Source organism: Jaculus jaculus, chromosome 1 (genome assembly GCF_020740685.1).
Source record: "Jaculus jaculus isolate mJacJac1 chromosome 1, mJacJac1.mat.Y.cur, whole genome shotgun sequence".
Taxonomy (NCBI): Eukaryota; Metazoa; Chordata; class Mammalia; order Rodentia; family Dipodidae; genus Jaculus; species Jaculus jaculus.
Genome location: NC_059102.1, coordinates 247,235,451 through 247,255,156, shown reverse-complemented (window position 1 = coordinate 247,255,156; position 19,706 = coordinate 247,235,451). Strand labels below are relative to the sequence as shown.

The following is a 19,706-nucleotide window of genomic DNA, read 5'->3' as shown; positions in this document are numbered from 1 at the left end:
CAAGCTGGCTTCAAACTCACGGTGATCCTCCTAGCTCTGCCTCCCAAGTGCTGGGATTAAAGGTGTGTGCCACCACGCCCAGTAGAAATTTTTAAAAATATTTAATTTATTTATTTATACGAGAGAGAAAGAGGGAAGAAGGGAGGAGAAGTGACAGAAAGAAAAAGAGAATGTTTGCACCAGGGCCTCTAGTCACTGCAAACAAACTCCAGACACACGTGCCAACTTATGCAACTGGCTTTACATGGGTACTGGGAATCAACCTGGGTTATTAGGCTTTGCAGGCAAGCACCTTAATTGCTGAGCCATCTCTGCAGCCCCACCTGGAAAGTTTGAAACCAAAATGTTCAGCCATTTCCCAGTTCTATTCTAGCCTTCACATTAACACCATGCACAAATACCTAAACAAAAAATATGCCTGCAAAGAGAAAATATGCTGGATACTCCCAGATTTAAATTATCACTCCCCTTAGTTGAACAAGAACCTATGGGCATGTCACTTGGCCTCACAGAGCCTGTTTCATCAGCTTCATCATTACCATGAATCCAAAAGGCCTCAGCACAGCCACTCACCAGAACCAAATAAAGGAACACCTAGACTGGTACTCAGGAATAGCAGATACTAGAAGACTGTGTATATGACCCACTCTGTCTAGCAAGTCATTCACACTGTAGGCTTGTCCAGCAGCAGAATCTAAGGAGGTAGGCCTGATAATGGAACATCTAAAAACAAATGCCTAGGGCTGGGGAAATGGCTTAGCAGTTAAGGCTTTTGCCTGGGAAGCCTAAGAAGCCCAGTTTGATTCCCCAGGACCCTCGTAAACACAAGGGGAGCATGCATCTGTTCCTTTGCAGTGGCTAGAGACCTTGGCGCATCCATTCTCTTTCTACCTGCCTCTCCCCCCCCTTCAAATAAGTAAATAAATAAACAAAAATTAAAAACAAATGCCTGTTTATTTGGGATTGTCAAGGAGAAAGGACATGAGCATTTGTTTCCTTATTGGTCATGTGCCGGGTTATGCTAAGAATTCAATGGAGACAGGCTACTACAAGGCAGCCTGGGAGGAAGGGAAATAGCCCAAGTAGGTGACAAAATGGATAGGGTTCCTTGACTCTCCAACATCCCACTCATCCACCAGGCTTTCTTTTCAAGCATCAGGATTTACCTAAGGGGAAATAATTTACCTACAGCACAAGTGACATCAAGATAAACCTATCTGACTTACTCCTCTTCCTTCTACCTGACAGAAAGATGGAGAAAATATTACTTATCAACGATATGAGACAGGAAGTAGAGACACAACAGGCAAGCTATTCTTTTATCTTTCACTACGAAAAATCATAATGCACGCTGAGCTGTAAGAGTCACTCTGCCCCACTGAGAAAAGACAGTAGCAAATGTACACTGTATGGGCTAAGCCAGGTAAAGATCACCAGTGACTTGGAAGGACAGTCATACCTGTAAATAGGAAGGAAAGGCTCTTAAACCCATTGTCACATGGAGAGATAATATGCAAGCACACTTACTTGTCAGCCTGGATTCTGGGAGATTTGTTTGGTTTTCCATTTCAAATTTCATTTATATTTGTTTGCTTGCTTTTGTTATTTTGGGGGGGGGGGGGCGAGGCGGGAGTGGGTTGGTTTTTTTTCAAGATATGATCTGACCCTGGCCCAAACTTACCTGGAATTCACTAAGTAGTCTCAGGTGGCCTCAAACTTATGGTGATCCTCCTACCTCTGCCTCCCAAGTGTTGGGATTAAAGGCATGCACCACCATACTCAGCTTGCTTGATTGTCTTTAAAAAAAATACTTTTATTTATTTACTTATTTTGAGAGAGAGAGAATAAAATGGGCATGACAGGGCCTCCAACCACTGCAAATGAACTCCAGACACATGCGCCACCTTGTGCATCTGGCTTATGTGGGTACTACGGAATTGAACCTGGGTCCTTAGGCTTCATAGGCAAGTACCTTAACTGCTAAACCATCTCTCTATCCCTGTTTGTTTGTTTCTTTTTTAATTTTATTTTTATTTATTTATTTATTTGAGAAAAAGGGGAAGAATGGGCGTGCCAGGGCCTTCAGCCACTGTAAACTAACCCCAGACACATGTGGCCCCTTGTGCATCTGGCTTACATGGGTCTTGGGGAAGGTCCTTTGGCTTTGCAGGCAAACACCTTAACCGCTAAGCTATCCCAACTTAGTTTTCCATATTAACATGAATTACCTTTTTTGTTTGTTTTATTTTATTAGGTTTTTTTGGGCTTTGTTTGTTTGTTTAGTTGGTTGGTTTGGTTTGGGTTTTCAGGTAAGGTCTTGCTGTAGCCCAGGCTGACTTGGAATTCACTATGATTTTTATTTTTATTTATTTATTTTGTTGTTGCTGTTTGTTTTGTTTTGAGGTAGGATCTCACTCTAGCTCAGGCTGACCTGGAATACACTGAGTGCTAGGATTAAAGGCGTGCGCCACCATGCCCAGCTTTTATTTGTTTCTTTACTAGAGATAGAGAGAGGGGGGAGAGAGAGTAAGAATGGGCTTGCCAGGGGCCTCAAGCTACTGCAAACTACTCCAGATGCATGCACCACCATGTGCATCTGGCTTACATGGGACTTACAGAATCGAACTTGGGTCCTTAGGCTTCACAGGCAAGCACCTTAACTGCAGAGCCATCTCTCCAGGCCCCCCCCCCCTTTGTTTTAGATAGTCTCCCACGGGCCAGCTCACTATATAACTAAAGCTGGCCTTGAATTCCTGTTCCTTCTACCCTCATCCTCCAAGTGCTGGGAATACAGGTGCATATGCCACCATGTTTGGCTTGGAATGACTTTTATAATCCTGGAAAACCACCTTGAGGACCCAGCTACACTCATCTTTCTGGATCATCCCAGGGCAATACTTCAGTGATGCGAAGAACTTGGCTTTTTATTTATTTTTTTTTCCCTTTGGTTTTTTTGAGGTAGGGTCTCACTCTAGCTCAGGCTGCCCTGGAATTCACTAAGGAGTCTCAGGGTGGCCTTGAACTCATGGCAATCCTCCTACCTCTGCCTCCCGAGTGCTGGGATTAAAGGCGTGCGCCACCACGCCCGGCAGAACTTGGCTTTTTATGGTCAGCACACCCAGCTCCCTGAACCCTGACAGTAGGATAGAGGCTATATTAGAATAGCAGAAACACTGAGCTGTGGAGCTTGGACCCAGGCTCATACGGAACCTGTGGTCCCACCCCAAACAAAACCCCACTCTAAATCTCAGTAGATCCTGATGCACTGAGCTGACTTTGCCATAGCTCTAAATGACTGGAAACTTTTCTGTGTCCCAGGAAGGCTTGATGGTGCACAGACAAAAGGACCTTAGATACACCAAGACCACTTGACTCTCATTCCTTCCAGATTTTTTGTTTTTGTTATTGTTTTTCGAGGTAGGGTCTCACTCTGGTCCAGGCTGACCTGGAATTAGCTGTCATCTCAGGGTGGCCTTGAACTCATGGCAATCCTCCTACCTCTGCCTCCCAAGTGCTGGGATTAAAGGTGTGCACCACCACGCCCGGCTCCTTCCAGATTTATACAAGGCTAGAAAGAAGAGACCACACCTTTATTCTCCACCAGATGAAAAAGCAAGGTGGGAGCACACATGCAAGGAACCCTTTTGGGAACAAGTGTGATGTTCCCTTCCTGCTTCTGAAGGGGAAGCTGCAAAGCCTTTTAAAGTGACAGCACTTGGGCTGGAGAGATGGCTTAGCGGTTAAGCGCTTGCCTGTGAAGCCTAAGGACCCCAGTTTGTGGCTCGATTCCCCAGGACCCACGTTAGTCAGATGCACAAGGGGGCGCATGTGTCTGCAGCTTGTTTGCAGTGGCTAGAAGCCCTGGCACGCCCATTCTCTCTCTCTGTCTCTCTCTCTTGCCTCTTTCTCTCTCTCTCTCTGTTGCTATCAAATAAATAAACAAAAAATAAATAAAAAGAATATTTTTAAAAAATAATTAAAAAAATAAAGTGACAGCACTTCAAGCAAGGCTCAGCGATAACACCACTACCACTGAAAGGCTGGTCTCCTTCACTTCACACTGGTTCTGCTCCATGGAGCTTGAATTTCAACCCACATCTTAGATTCCCTATCAGAAGAGACGTTAGACTAAAGTGCTCCTGTGCTCTTACCAGCTCTGACCTAACAACTTCAATTATTAGCAGAATGATGTCAGCAAACTCCTTATACTATTGCAAATGTGCCATAGCCAGATATAAACCCAAGATAAGGTAGATAATAGAAGAGGGATCAAAAAGTCTCCAAAGAAGCTGGGTGTGATGACACACGCCTTTAATCCCAGCGCTGGGGAGGCAGAGGTACGAGGACTGCCATCAGTTCAAGGCCACCCTGAGACTATATAGTGAATTCCAGGTCAGCCTGGGCTAGAGAGTGAGACCCTACCTCAAAAACCGGAAGAAAAGTAAACAAACAAACAAACAAAAAAGATGCTCAACATCTCTAGTCACAACACAAGGAAATACAAAATGAGCTGTTCATCAGCAGATGCTCCCTAAGTACAAAGAAAAACATTATCTACTCATGGGAAAGAAAAAAGTTCTCAAACATACCGCAACATACAGGCAAATTCATACACACAGAAAGTAATCAGGGCCTGGGAAGAAGAGGGATTAGTTTATGAGGTGATGTACAAAGTCGTGGAAACATGGTGCTGACAACTGTATACGATCAGGAATCTAATTTATACCACTGAATTATATACTCAAAATGGATAAAATTGCCTATTCTATGTTAAAGATTTTTTTACCACACATAGTCACACCCCTATGGCTATGCAAGCAAGCATGAGCCCCGTGTGGCTTTTCCTGATAAGAGAAGTACAGCCCTGGCACAGAGTTCAATAGAAAGCATCCGTATTCTGTATTCTGTATTTTGGCCTCATGTCAGGGCCAGAAATAAGAAGTCCCTATCTGTTAGCACAGAGTAAATGAGAAGAGTAAAGAACACAAACCCAACTCTTTTTACTTTCTATCAGTTTTTTTCAAAGAGGGTAAGTAGATTTTATGAGCTGGAAAACCCTTAGGCATTTAAAATCTTTTTTAATTTTAAAAAATGTTTATTAAAAATTTTCTAGGGCTGGAGAGATGGCTTAGCAGTTAAGCGCTTGCCTGTGAAGCCTAAGGACTCCGGTTCGAGGCTCGGTTCCCCAGGTCCCATATTAGCCAGATGCACAAGGGGGCACACGCGTCTGGAGTTCGTTTGCAGAGGCTGGAAGCCCTGGCACGCCCATTCTCTCTCTCTCCCTCTATCTGTCAGTCTCTCTCTGTCTGTCGCTCTCAAATAAATAAATAAATAAATAAATAATTTTTTTAGAAAAGAGAAATGATTTTAAAAAAATTCTAAATTTCAAGAAATATTTATTTATTTATTTGCTTGAGAGCGACAGAGAGAGAAAGAGAGAGACAGAGAGAGAATGGGCATGCCAGGGCCTCCAGCCACTGCAAACCAACTCCAGATATGTGTGCCCCCTTGTGCATCTGGCTAATGTGGGTCCTGGAGAATCGAGCCTCGAACCAGGGTCCTTAGGCTTCACAGGCAAGCGCTTAACTGCTAAGCCATCTCTCCAGCCCTAGAAAATTTTTAATAAACATTTTTTAAAATTAAAAAAGATTTTAAATGCCTAAGGGTTTTCCAGCTCATAAAATCTACTTACCCTCTTTGAAAAAAACTGATAGAAAGTAAAAAGAGTTGGGTTTGTGTTCTCCAGCCCTAAAAAATTTTTTTTTAAGGTAGGGTCTCATTCTAGCCCATGCTGACCTGGAATTCACTATGTAGTTCCAGACTGGCCTTAAACTCATGGCAATCCACCTATCTCTGCCTCCCCAAGTACTGGGATTAAAGGCATGTGCCACCATACCCTACTAAAGTTTACTTATTTATTTTTTTGTTTTTGTTTTTGTTTTTTCAAGGTAGGGTCTCACTCTAGCCCAGGGTGACCTAGAATTCAATATGTGCCACCACATCTGGCTAAAATTTATTTCTTTTGTTCATATTTTATTTATTTATTTGAGAGCGACAGACATAGGGAGAAAGACAGATAGAGGGAGAGAGAGAGAATGGGCGCGCCAGGGCTTCCAGCCACTGCAAACGAACTCCAGACGCGTGCGCCCCCTTGTGCATCTGGCTAACGTGGGACCTGGGGAACCGAGCCTCGAACCGGAGTCCTTAGGCTTCACAGGCAAGCGCTTAACTGCTAAGCCATCTCTCCAGCCCTAAAATTTATTTTTTTATATCTTGTGTGTGTGCATGTGAGCAGGTCAGAGGATAACATCAGATCTCAGTCCTTCCCTTCCTCCTTGTTTGAGACAGGATCTTTTGTTCACCACCACCAGGCTAGGTGGCCTGAGAACTTCCAGGGATTCTACTGAGTTAGGAAGATCACCATGAGTTTGAGGCCAGCCCAGGCTAGAGTGAGACCTTGCTTCAAAAAAAAAAAAAAAGCAAACACAGCTACTGATAAACACCTGGCACAACAGCTGTTATGAAAGTACAGCATTGCAGCTAGAGAGATGGCTCAACAGTTGAGGTACTTGCCTGAAAGCCTAATGAACTGGGGTTGATTCCCCAGTACCCAAGTAAAGCCAGACACACAGGTAGCACATGCATGTGGAATTCATTTGTGGCTGCTGAAGGCCCTGGTGTGTACATTCTCTTTCTGCTTACAAATAAATCAATAAAAGATAGTAATAATACCTAGCTACAAATGACTGGACTTTTATATGATTAGGAATAAAACTTATTAGCAGATGCCAATAAGCTAGAAAGGAGATACAAAGGGAATAGAGGGGGGAGGGATTTAATAGGATGGTATTGCATACATGCAATTAGAAGAACAGATTAATGGGGGTAAAAAGGTCTAAGTGAGGTCAGGAAGAAAGACTGAGTAAAGGAAAGGTGGAGGGAAGGCTAATCAAAATCCAAGAGGATATAAATAAGACATATGGAAACCTACTTTTTTGGACAATGGAACACTCAGAAACCATAGAGTGTTATTAGAAAATTTTCAGTGCCAGGGATGGGATACCTTCCAGTGAGTTGTTGGCCAGGGAAATAATAAGAGACTGATTGAGAGGGGGAGGGAATATTATGGAAAGAGGAGTTTCAAAGGGGAAAGTGGAGGGAGGGGGAATTAACATGGGATATTGTTTACAATTATGGAAGTTGTCAATAACATTTTTTTAAAGACTCAAAAAATAAATAAAGTGAAAAAATTAGAATGAAAGAATGAAAGAACTAACAGCAATGTATAATAAATAGTACATGTGGGCTGGAGAGATGGCTTAGTGGTTAAAGCGCTTGCCTGTGATGGCTAAGGACCTAGGTTTGATTCCTCAGTACCGACTTAAGGCAGCTACACAGGTGGTGCATGCGTCTGGAGTTTGTTTGCAGTGGCTGGAGTTCCTAGCATGCCCATTCTGTCTCTCTCTCTCTCCCTTTAGCTTTCTCTTTCTCCCAAATAAATAAATAAAATATTTTAAAACATGAACGTTTAGATATAGTACATGCCAACTTTAGACTTTGTACACTAGGTTATAACCAATTCCATTCAGCAAACTCTCCTCTGCTTCCTTCCTCTTGGTTTAGCTCTGTTTTGGCACTGTCCTGTAGTAGAGACCATCTCTTCTGGGCACAACTACCCTTTGCCTCTGTCAACTTCTCATCTTCCAACCATCTTCACCCTGAGGGCTGCTGGATTTCACCTCATGATGAAACTGTGACCAAAATATTTCAGCTACCTAATGTACTGTGTAGCAGGAAAAGTTCTGGGCTCTGTCTGGACAAGAATGAAGGCTGTTATCAATCAGTCATATTTGTCATGGGGGCTGAGAGTTTAAGGGCAGGTTTGAGTCCTGACATTTGCTATTCCTGACCTAAACCAAACTTCCCTAAAATCTCAAGCCATCTCTAAGTCAGGAAGAAAGGCAAAAAAAAAAAAAAAAAGGCAGGGGTGCAAAGGCCTTTCCTGGCTCCCCTCTATATCCCTACACAGTCTAGGGCATCTTGTTCTGACTCCTTGGTGACCAAGGTGTCTATCACCACATTCTCCAGCCTTGTTTCTTACAACACAGCTATGGTTACAACAAAAACAATGACAATCGTGGAGTTACAAAGGCATTTTAAGTGGATTCTCAGCAGCAGAGAGATCCTTGCATTGCGGTACAGGTACTCATTCTCTCAGCGTTGAGTTTTCTTTCCAACTTGACCCTTGATTATATGTGGAGCCTCTGGGGCCCTTTATTCCTTTCCAGTGACCCAGAAGAAGAATGACATATGATACCTGCCACCCAAAGGGGCTAAGTTCATCTGTACTCCAGTCTGAAGAGCCCTGGCTCCCTGTATATGCTTAGCCATCTGAAGGGTGAGGAGCACAAATGTTGCAGAGAATGAAGAAACCAGGGAGACAGGAGGGGGAAAGTTTAGAAATTTCCCTAGCAGCTAATTCTTAACCAAAGAAGATAGCATATATAATGAAACAGCCACATTCCCCACCTTCAGTTCACAGCTGGATGTGGGAAGCAACTTGCAATGAGCCTAGGGAAATTTCACCAGAAAAAGGGACCCCATATAGACTCTGGTTCTCTTACCCTATACTAGAGCTACACCCAAGGGTACCCAAACTAGAGCAAAGCTTTCACCCTCAATACAAGTAAGCCACACATCACCCCAAGAGACTCCAGAGCCAAAGCAATCCACATCTCCTAAAACAGCATAGTGTGTTACTTGTGGAAAGATAACAACCCAAAACTCAGCAACAACCTGCGAGTCTGCCAGCTCCAAGAGGCAGCCGGGAGAACAGAGCTCACCCTCTACGAGTACCTGGCTTGAGCAAGGACAGCACTGACTTCTCAGAGCAGACAGGAATCAGATAAGCACTAAGCTTGACAACACTAACCCATACACAGAGATTGGAATGGGGAGACCCCAGGTAGGGGGCCAGCCACCAGAGATATTGAAACTCAAAGAGCCTGGACTTGGTAGCTCTTGAGACCAGGAAGATGGCAAATGAGATCTTTTTTTTTTTTTATATATAATTTTTTGTTCATTTTTTATTTATTTATTTGGAAGTGACAGAGAGAGAGGGAGAGAAAGAGATAGATAGAGAAGGAATGGGCGCGCCAGGGCTTCCAGCCACTGCAAACGAACTCCAGACACTTGCGTCCCCTTGTGCATCTGGCTAACGTGGGTCCTGGGGAATCGAGCCTTGAACCAGGGTCCTTAGGCTTCACAGGCAAGCACTTAACCACTAAGTCATCTCTCCAGCCCGCAAATGAGATCTTAATGGAGTACCTAAGTCTCTGTGGAAACTGGGTGACCCTGACTCATGAGAGTGAAATGCTTGGGCATAAAATATAGCATGGTACTGTCTTTCACATAAAAGCTGGCAAAAACCAAACCACCAAAGAACTACATCACCAGCAGATTCACTATGAGAACCCTTCCAGGCCACCAATTTTCAGATCCCTTCCCAGAATATCACCATGTGGTATTAAAAGAAGGGAGAGAGAGAAGACAAGTGCTGTAGGAAAACCATGTTCCAGGGCAAGGACATAAATCCACTGGTCCCCACAGACAGGACTCGCAGTAGAGGAGCCTGATGAACCTGGCCGGCAGTCTCTACTTCCCCAGCCAGAATCCCCCACATTGACAATGCTTTCAGGACAAAACCCATACACTTTTTTGTTGTTGTTGTTTTGTTTTGTGAGTTAGGGTCTTACTCTAGCCCAGGCTGACCTGGAATTTACTACGTAATCCCAGACTGGCCTCAAACTCACAGTGACCCTTCTAGAATCTTCCTACCTCAGCCTCCTAGAGCACTAGAATTAAAGGGGTAAGCTACCATGCCCTGCAAAATCCAAACTCTTTAGCCACAGGGGTTTTCCATCTGGCTCCTGCCTATTGTACTGGGTCCCATTTTTTTTTTTCTTTTCTTTTCTTCTGAAATATACACAGCCCTAGCAGGGTTTTGACTCGCTTTGTAGCCCAGGCTGGCGTTGAGTCTATGATCCTCCTATCTCTGCCTCTCAAGCATTAGGATTATAAACAAGGATCACCATGTCTGGTACCTCCATGTCTCATCTCCCCTCCCCCCGCCGGCAAGGTATGGTCTCACACTAGCCCAGGCTGACCAGAAACTTAGTAGTTCCATGTTGGTCTCAAACTTACAGTGACCCTCCTACTTTGTCTCTGCAGTGGTAGGGTTAAAGGTGTCACCACACCTGGTCAATCCAGTCTTCTGCCTACCATATCTGCTTCTTCCTTTGTTCACCTAGCTCCTATTTCCATTCAACATCACCACCTCTTTTGTGGTGCTCTCCCCAAATTCAAAGGCCCCTTAGATAGGATGCACACTGATTTAATAATTTCTTTGTCCCCAAGGACATATCTCTCCACTCTCTAGACAGGCCTCCTGTCTGTTCTGGAGCAAAAATCTACAATAAGAGAAAGGTGTCCATCCTGGTGAGTGGCATGAATGAAAGGATGCACGCTGCTGGGCCAAAGAAAGTCAATTCAGGAACAAGTGGGAACTAGTTGGCTGTAGCCAGAGATCCCTGCTCAGAGACCTGGCTACAGAGAAGAGCCTACCCACCCTTCCCCACATCATCCAGGACTCTAGCCTAGGCTTGCTGTTCTTGGGTAGAGCCTCCCATCACATGTCAGGAGGCCTTTGCCACTGGGATGATGTTACAGTCTATTTTGAGGGTCACACTGGAGCATCTGTCAGCTGAGTCAACCACACCCTCCATGTATCATCACTAAGAGCCTGGGACACTCATAGGTCCACAAACTGTTCCTTAGGAAATTGTTCTCCCTCCAAGGACCCTCAGCTTCAAGGCCTACTTAGCTTCCTCGAGGTTATCAACCTAGAGGCCCTTTATCTCCTGGCACCACTGGCAGGCCTGAGATGTCACCTCACCCTGCCAGACCTGCTCCCAAGGTTCACAACTCTGGTGACTTGGCAAAACACAGCTGAAGCCAGTCAGCCTGTGCCAAGCTCTTAGCTCAAAGACAGCCCCTCCCTCTCCAGAGCTCTCCCTCATTAAGAGGGAAGAGCTCAAAAAGCCAGTACCCTCACGTGGAGCTAATTACCCAGAGACCTATCCCACAGGTCCTACCTGCTGGAAACTCCTACTCATCCCGCACAATCATGCTCAGCATTTGCCACCTCTTACAAAGTAGAGGCCACTCTCTACTAAGTTAGTCACAGGCTCCCTGAAGACAAGGCCTTCCTGTTACTGAAACACAGCAAGGATGAATACTCTATAAACCCCTGAAATAAGACTTTTCTGTGAAGCTGGGAGTGGTGGCACCCAGTAGGCTTGGATTGACCCATGTTGGAGGCCAGACTAAGCTATATAGTGGCAAAAGAGCCTGCTTCAAATGCAAAAAAAAAAAAAAAAAAAAGAGCCGGGTGTAGTGGCCCATGCCTTTAATCCCAGCACTTGGGAGGCAGAGCTAGGAGGATTGCTATGAGTTCAAGGCCAGCCTGGGACTATAGAGTGACTTCTACGTCAGCCTGGGCTAGAGCTAGACCCTACCTCTAAGAAAAAAATTTTTTTAATTTAAAAAATAAAAAAATAGGGCTGGAGAGATGGCTTAGCGGTTAAGCGCTTGCCTGTGAAGCCTAAGGACCCCGGTTCGAGGCTCGGTTCTCCAGGTCCCACGTTAGCCAGATGCACAAGGGGGCGCACGCATCTGGAGTTCGTTTGCAGAGGCTGGAAGCCCTGGCGCGCCCATTCTCTCTCTCCCTCTATCTGTCTTTCTCTCTATGTCTGTCACTCTCAAATAAATAAATAAATAAATTAAAAAAAATAAAAATAAAAATAAATAAAAGGAGACCTCGAGGAAAAAAAAATACTCTCTGTGAAAGCACACTAGTTTAGCATTTCCTCCTACAATAGACATTGTAAAAGCAGCCATTTCTGGAGAACCATGACACTAGAAACTGGATTTGTAAATACCTTAAACGCATCCAAAACTACAGTAAACCAAGTTTACAGACTCAATGGAAGCCTAGCACATTACATGCCACACTTCTCTAAGCCCCAGTTCATACTATAAACCTTTCAGTTCTGTCTCCTTACACTATGATCTTACAAGGATCCAACAAGATATACCTTCTTGCTAACCCAGGGAAGGAATGCAATGGTAGACTCAAATGCAACAGGGGACGTGGTACATGCCTTAAATCCCAGCACTTGGGAGGCAGAGGTAGGAGGACTGCTGTGAGTTCAAGGCCACTCTGAGACTACAGAGTGAATTCTAGCCCAGGTCAGCATGGGCTAGAACAAGACCCTATCTTAAAAAAAAAAAAAAAAAGCCAGCAGGAACATAGACAAAGGTACCTGGGATCAGGCAAGGATATCTGAAAAGTTAGGCAAGCCTTGCAGCCACAGAAGGCTATCAAATACCTTGGGGACTCAGAGCTCACCCACAAAACAAGTACATCATCATTTGCTCCAGTCATTTTCTAGAAATACCATACCATGAGGCTCAAATGAGACAATACAGGAAAGCTACCCAACCAGTAGTTACAGTTATTCTTTGGTCATGGACCAAACCTGGGTCAAAAATACACCTCTAGGGCTATAGAGATTGCTTACCAGTTAAGGTGCTTGCCTGGAAAACCAAAGGACCCAGGTTCGATTCCCTAGGACCCACGTAAGCCAGATGCACATGGTGGCACATGTGGCTAGAATTTCTTTGCAGCAGCTGGGAGGCCCTAGCATTCCCATTCTCTCTCTGAAATAACTAAAAATAAAATAAAATAGCCAGGCGTGGTGGCACATGCCTTTAATCCTAGCACTTGGAGGCAGAAGTAGGAGGATCGCCGTGAGTTTGAGGACCCCTGAGAATACATAGTTAATTCCAGGTCAGCCTGGACCAGCATGAGACCCTACCTTGAAAAACAAACAAACAAACAAAAAAAACCAAAATAATAATAATAATAAATAAATATACTATTAAAAAATATACCTCCTCAGGCTGGAGAGATGGCTTAGCAGTTAAGCACTTGCCTGTGAAGCCGAAGGACCCCTGTTCAAGGCTCGATTCCCCAGGACTCACGTTAGCCAGATGCACAAGGGGGCGCATGCGTCTGGAGTTCATTTGCAGTGGCTGGAAGCCCTGGTGTGCCTATTCTCTCTCTGTGTTACTCTCAAATAATTTTTTTTTTTAAATACACCTCCAAAACTGATAGAAAAAAAAGTCTGTTGAGTTGGCATTGTACAGAAATTAACAGCCATATTTGGTCTAGAAATGTTAATTTTTTTCCATTTATACAGGGGTAACTCACTATATTAAATTAATAAGACCTGGGCTGGAGAGATGGCTTAGTGGTTAAGCGCTTGCCTGTGAAGCCTAAGGACCCCGGTTCAAGGCTCAACTCCCCAGGACCCACGTTAGCCAGATGCACAAGGGGGCGCACGCATCTGGAGTTCATTTGCAGTGGCTGGAGACCCTGGCGCGCCCATTCTCTCTCTCTCTGTCTGTCTGCCTCTTTCTCTCTCTGTCTGTTGCTCTCAAATAAATAAATAAACAACAAAAAAATTAAAAAAAAAAATTAATAAGACCTTAGCCAGGAATGGTGATGCACAACTTTAATCGCAGCACTCAGGAGGCAGAGGTAGGAGGATCACCATGAGTTTGAGACCACCCTGAGACTACATTAGTGAATTCCAGGTCAGCCTGAACTATATATATCTATGTGGTTAGACCCTACCTCGGAAAAACCAAAACAAAAAAAAAAATCAATCAATCTATCTATCTATTCTTATCTACATGGGTTTGATTACAGAAACTAGTAAAATATTGTCTAAATAAAAAAAATTTAGGACAGGTGTGGTGGCACTCATCATTAATCTCAGCATTTGGAAGGCATAGATAGGAAGAGCACTGTAAATTCAAGGCCACCCTGAGACCACATAATGAATTCCAGGTCAGCCTGAGTTCAAGTGAGACCCGACCTTGAAAAAACAAAAAAAGCTGGGCATGGTGGTGCACACCTTTAATCCTAGCACTCAGAGGCAGAGGTAGGAGGATCACAGTTCAAGGCCACACTGACACTATATAGTAAATTCCAGGTCAGCCTAGGCTAGAACAAGACCCTCAAAAAAAATAAATAAATAAAAATAAAAATTAAAGTCAATGCCTGCCTGCCCTATAACTGTTGTTGGCTTCCTCAAAACCACACCTGGCTTATATCTACGTCTAGCTAACTTAAGCCATGAGAACCCATAAATGGATGTTTTATGTCAGGGATTCCATAAAGTGGCCACAAAGGACCAGTCATACACTCACCATCTGACAACTGTCAACTGAAGGAAGCCATCAAAAATATACATGACACATTTATACAATGGAGTTCTACTCAGTGGTGAAGAAAAATGAAGTTATGAAATGTGCAGAAAAATGGATGGACCTGGAAAGGATTATACTAAGTGAGATAACCCAGGTCCAGAAAGCCAAGCGCCACATGTTCTCTCTCATATGTGAATCCTAGCTACAGATGACTGGGCTTCTGCGTGAGAATGAAAATACTTAGTAGCAGAGGCCAGTAAGTTAAAAAGGAGATATAAAGGGAAGAGAAAGGAAGGGAGGAGGGTACTTAATAGGTTGATATTGTATATATGTAAGTACAGTGACTGTGATGGGGAGGTAATACGATGGAGAATGGAATTTCAAAGGAGAAAGTGTGGGGGGGTGGGAGAGAATTAACATGGGATATTTTTTATAATCAGGTAAAATGCTAATGAAAATTTTAAAAATTAAAAAAATATATATACATGACTTGGGCTGGAGAGATGGCTTAGCAGTTAAGCACTTGCCTGTGAAGCCTAAGGACCCTGGTTCAAGGCTCAATTCCCCAGGACCCACGTTAGCCAGATGCACAAGGGGGCGCACGCATCTGGAATTCATCTGCAGTGGCTGGAAGCCCTGGCACGCCCATTCTCTCTCTCTCTCTGTCTCTTTCTCTGTCTGTCACTCTCAAATAAATAAATAAAAATAAACCACAAAAAATTTTTAATAAATATATATATACACACATGACCTAGGATATAAAATGGAGGCTTCTAGATCAACTCAATAACTTTTAGTTACCAGTAGAATTGCTGGGAACATCCAGGCATGGTGGCGCTCACATTTAATCCCAGCACTCAGGAGGCAGGGTAGGAGGATCCCCGGGAGTTCAAGGCCAGCCTGACAGTACATAGTGAATTCTAGGTCAGCTGCCTTGAAAAGCCAAAATAAAAAAATACACAGCCAGGTGTGGTGGTGTACACCTTTAATCCTACCACTTGGAAGTCAGAGGTAGGACAATCACAGGGAGTTTGAGGCCACTCTGAGACTAAATAATGAATTGCAGGTCAGCCTGGGCTAGCAAAGGTGAAATCCTACCTCAAAAAAACAAAAAAGTGCTGGGTGTGGTGGCACACGCCTTTAATCCCAGCACTCGGGAGGCAGAAGTAGGAGGATGCCATGAGTTCAAGGCCACCCTGAGACTCCATAGTGAATTCCAGGTCAGCCTGGACTAGAGTGAGACCCTACCTCAAAAAACAAACAAACAAACAAAAAAAGCAAGCAAGCAAGCAAGCAAACATATATAGATGGATGGATGGATGGATGGATGGGCTGGAGAGATGGCTCAGTGGTTAAGGTGCTTGCTTGTAAAGCCTAATGTCCAGGATTCAATTCCTCAGTACCCATGTAAAGCCAGATGCACTAAATGGCACATGCACCTGGAGTTCATGTGTAGGAAGCCCTAGTATGCCCCTCCTTACTTTGCCTCTTTCTCTCTGTCTCTCTCTCAAATAAATAAATGAAATACAGGATATATTTGTTTAAAAAATGCTCAGAGCCAGGTGTGATAGCACATGCCTTTGGACTGCCTTGAGGCCAACTTGAGACACTACCTCACACAAACAAAATGCAGGGATCAGGGACTGGGGATAAAGCTCCATTGGTAAAGTACTTGTCTAGCATGCATGAAGCCCTGAGTTTGATCCCTAGCACTGAATAAACTGAGCATGGTGCTGCACACCTGTGATCCCAGCACTCAGGAAGTAGAGAAAGGAGGATCGGGAGTTCAAGGCCATCCTCAGCCCCTCAGGCCAGCCTGGGATACCTGAGACATTGTCATCCCCCCCCCCAAAAAAATGCTAAAAGAACAGAAGCTAAGGAAAGATACTCACTTTTCTTTATATTTGTAGGCAACACCTATAGTTACACAATTTAATGTGACATAGCCTTTTTCTACCAGAGACATAAGATCCAGAGAACAAGTCAAAAGAATCCAGATCAAGATGTTTAATTAAACAGCCAGGTGTGATGGTGGCACACCTTTAATCCCAGTCCTGGGGAGGCAGAGGTAGGAGAACCACCATGAGTTTGAGGCCACCATGAGACTACACTGTGAATTCCAGGTCAGCCTGGGCTACAGTGAGACCCTACCTAAAAAAAAACAAAAAAAGAAAAGATGGTTAAACACTACCCTTCTAAAAAGTTGTTTTTGCCTCTCACTAGCTCAGCTGTTATCTATGAAGAAGGGCTACACAGTACTAGGAGGCAGAGGTAGGAAGATCACTGTGAGTTCGAGGCCAGCCTGGGACTACAGTTTGTTTCAGGTCAGCCTTGGCTAGTGTGAGACCCTACCTCTAAAAGCCAACCAAAAACAAACAAACAAGAAACATCTATTTTCTTCCCTATAGCTTTAAGAAATGCCCCTCAGTTTCCTTGGCAATATGAGATTCCAGTACCAATATCTTAGTCAACACTGTAACTATCTTGAGGTGTTCTAAGAGGTCATTCTCACTGACATTAATTCAAGCATTAATTATATGTTTTTCTATCACATGGTGGGAAGGGAAAATTAAAGCTTTAAAATCCTCCAATAAATATAAGTTTCTTATCTGCAAGTGCACTAGACTGGAATGAAAGTTAAAGAAGCAACAGCTTCCCATGAATAAAGTTTCAGTATCACTGAATTTTAGGGCTAAAAGCAGCCTCAATGCTGGCCTAGTTCCCCACAGCACAGAAGTGGAGATCTGCCCCAAGTCTACAGAGTCCTCTAAGGCAGGGAAGTTATAAAGTCACTGAGAAAACAAGCAAGGTCTGACTCTGGCAGTCCTGCCCCAGAAAGCCCCTTGATCTGCCATTTTGCACACAACACAAAAGGGACAGTCCCTAGAAGAGCAAAATCATTCTAAATGCTCAAAAACACACACACAGGCTGGGCATAGTGGCACACGCCTTTAATCCCAGCACTCGGTAGGCAGAGGTAGGAGGATCACCATGAGTTCAAGGCCTGCTTGAGACTACATAGTGAATTCCAGGTAAACCTGGACTGGAGTGAGACCTTACCATGAAAAACAAAACAAAAAGAAACACACACACACACTCAGGTCCACATAAAGGTCACCAATGAGGTTGACAAACTTCCCACACCAAACCCAAGGCCCTATGAGGAAAGCTATTCCCAAGGCAATTGCAGCTATGTTATTTCATAGCTTAAACATCTGCTTTGTCACAATCAGTGGAAAAAATATAGACAGAGAGAATAAGGAAGCAGAAAATGAAAATGGCTCCTTTAATTTCCTGTGTCTGCTTAAGTCACCCTAAAATAGGGAGTCTCCCTTATGTTGACTTTAATGAGAACCTTCTAAAGCTGGTACAACTGGTGTTCAAGTACCAGGACTGAAAAACAAGTTTATGAGTAGCAAGGTCACCTGACTCTGACCATATGTATGCTGTTTACTCGGATATGACAGTGGCCACCACAGCTTTGATGAAGGCTCCAAAGACTCTACTATCCCTTTGAAGCCTACTGGAGCCTTTATATGACTAAATGCCATAAAAAGGAACCTTGACTATGAAAGGAGGGAAGTCACAAACACCACAAACTAATAGGGAAAACTCCATTCAGACTCTGAATTGTTAATGTAAACTTGTTACTTTCTGTAAATTATCTAATTGCAGTACTAAAAATTGTCCATGGCTTTACCTACAATATGTCTACTTGCTATCCAGGTTCACTGCTTAAACCAGGCCATGTCCACAGTCAGAGAACAGAGGCACTCAGACCCAAATAGGAATAGCTCAGCAGCTCACATCAGTCACAAATGTTAGCCAGGGACATCAAACTCTGGCCACAGGGAACAGTTCAGTTTCTGAAGGCTGGGGAGTGGTCATGAGGGTGGCTTACCCGTCTCTTCCTTTGCTGACAATCTTCACCTCAAAGTAGTAAATACCACAGGCAGCAGGTATAGGGTGAGTGGCACGTACTGAGGCTGCATCTTTGTGATTTTTGCCATGACCTGATGTGACAGGGCAAGGAAAGAATTTCAGAAGGAAATGAAAACGGAAGCATCATTTTCTCTGCTCCACAGTAACTTCACCCCTCTTTAACCAGAGGAAGCCCTTGCACAGTCCAAGGAATACATAACTAGTAGGTAAACACATAAACCTGCCACCTTTGGCTCATCTCCAGTTGAACCTAGCAGATCAAAAACACTGTCCTCCATTACAACGAAACTGAGGTACAGGCAATGGATGTGAGACACTGAATATTGCTGGTAGTCTCTCCAGAATGCAAACAGTACCCTGCCACACTCACACTGGCCCCAGGAGCCCAGGGGAAGGAGGAGGAGAAATGGAAGTTACTACCCTCACCAACTTTAACAAAGAACCTCAGGCCCAGTTTAGGATGAGTGGCAAGCCGGCCAGCCCTTCCACTTCTTAATGGTGGTGATGTTACCACTTCTTTTTTGCAAACACCACTAAAACCAGAGCAGTGGTGAAGGGCCAGCTGAAGCTGGAGCCAGCCCAGGACAAGGAGGGAGGCCCTAAAGAGGAAGGTCCAGCTCAACACTGAGTTTGGACACCTGCTGCAGTTCTCTTAATGTCCAGTGTCTCAGGCCAGAGCAAACGAAGTAGTCAACTCTTGGCCTGGTCAGCTCCCACTACTCTGGACACTCCTAGGACCTAAGGCCTAACTGGGAGATCCCTGGCAAAAACCAGGGTCCTGATGGGTAAGGCCAGACAAGCACAGAGGCCCTGCAGACGCTCTGGACTTGTCTTCCAGGGGCCAGACCCGATGATACCTTTGTAGTGGACACGGAGGTTGCCCTGAGAGAGGCCGATGTAGTTGTACTTGTCCTTGGGGCTCCAGGAGCGCGGCAGCGGGGTCTCGTGCTGGTTGACCGCGGGGTACAGGCGCTGCAGGCGCCGGCTCAGCTCCTGCTCCCCGGGAGACGGTAGTCCGCCCCCGGTGCCTCCGCTGGAGGAGTCCCCAGCCTGCGGGCTCCCAGGTCCCGGGTCCGCCGTCGCCGCAGCCATCTTGGAGGGAGCTGCTATTGTGTCACTGGGGGCGGGGAGAAGTGCGACCAATCCGTCCCGACCAGCCAATGGCCTGCGAGCATCCCGGGGCCGCAGGGAAACTGAGTCCGAGTTCCGCATCTTTCCATGACATTACCATAGCTTGTCAGACTCTAATAGACTACAAGTCCCACAATTCACGGCTCTCCCGAGGGCCACCCAACGCGAACTGCTAGGGGATTTCGGGTGATGGAGTCCACACTTGCTGAACCAGAAGCATATCTAAACGAGACTTCCATCATCGAAAACTACAACTCCCGCGGGCCAAGAGGTGCCGGTCTCTGAGCCCACCTCCC

General features: G+C 44.7%; 1 protein-coding gene across 3 annotated transcripts in view; it reads right to left on the bottom strand.

The window, feature by feature from the left end:
* Ranbp10 (RAN binding protein 10) overlaps positions 1-19,386 on the bottom strand; it is a 71,859-nt gene extending 52,473 nt beyond the window's left edge. For 2 of the 3 annotated variants that reach the window (XM_045156062.1, XM_045156066.1), the window contains exons 1-2: positions 19,137-19,372; positions 18,239-18,350 (exon numbers count right to left, since the gene is read on the bottom strand). In XM_045156062.1, the coding sequence (XP_045011997.1) occupies positions 18,239-18,350; positions 19,137-19,371 (347 nt within the window). In that variant the 5' untranslated portion in view covers position 19,372. Of the gene's footprint in view, positions 1-18,238; positions 18,351-19,136 lie in introns of all 3 variants that reach the window. The other variant, XM_004661683.2, reaches the window with a different exon arrangement.
* Between the last annotated feature and the right edge of the window lie 320 nt (positions 19,387-19,706).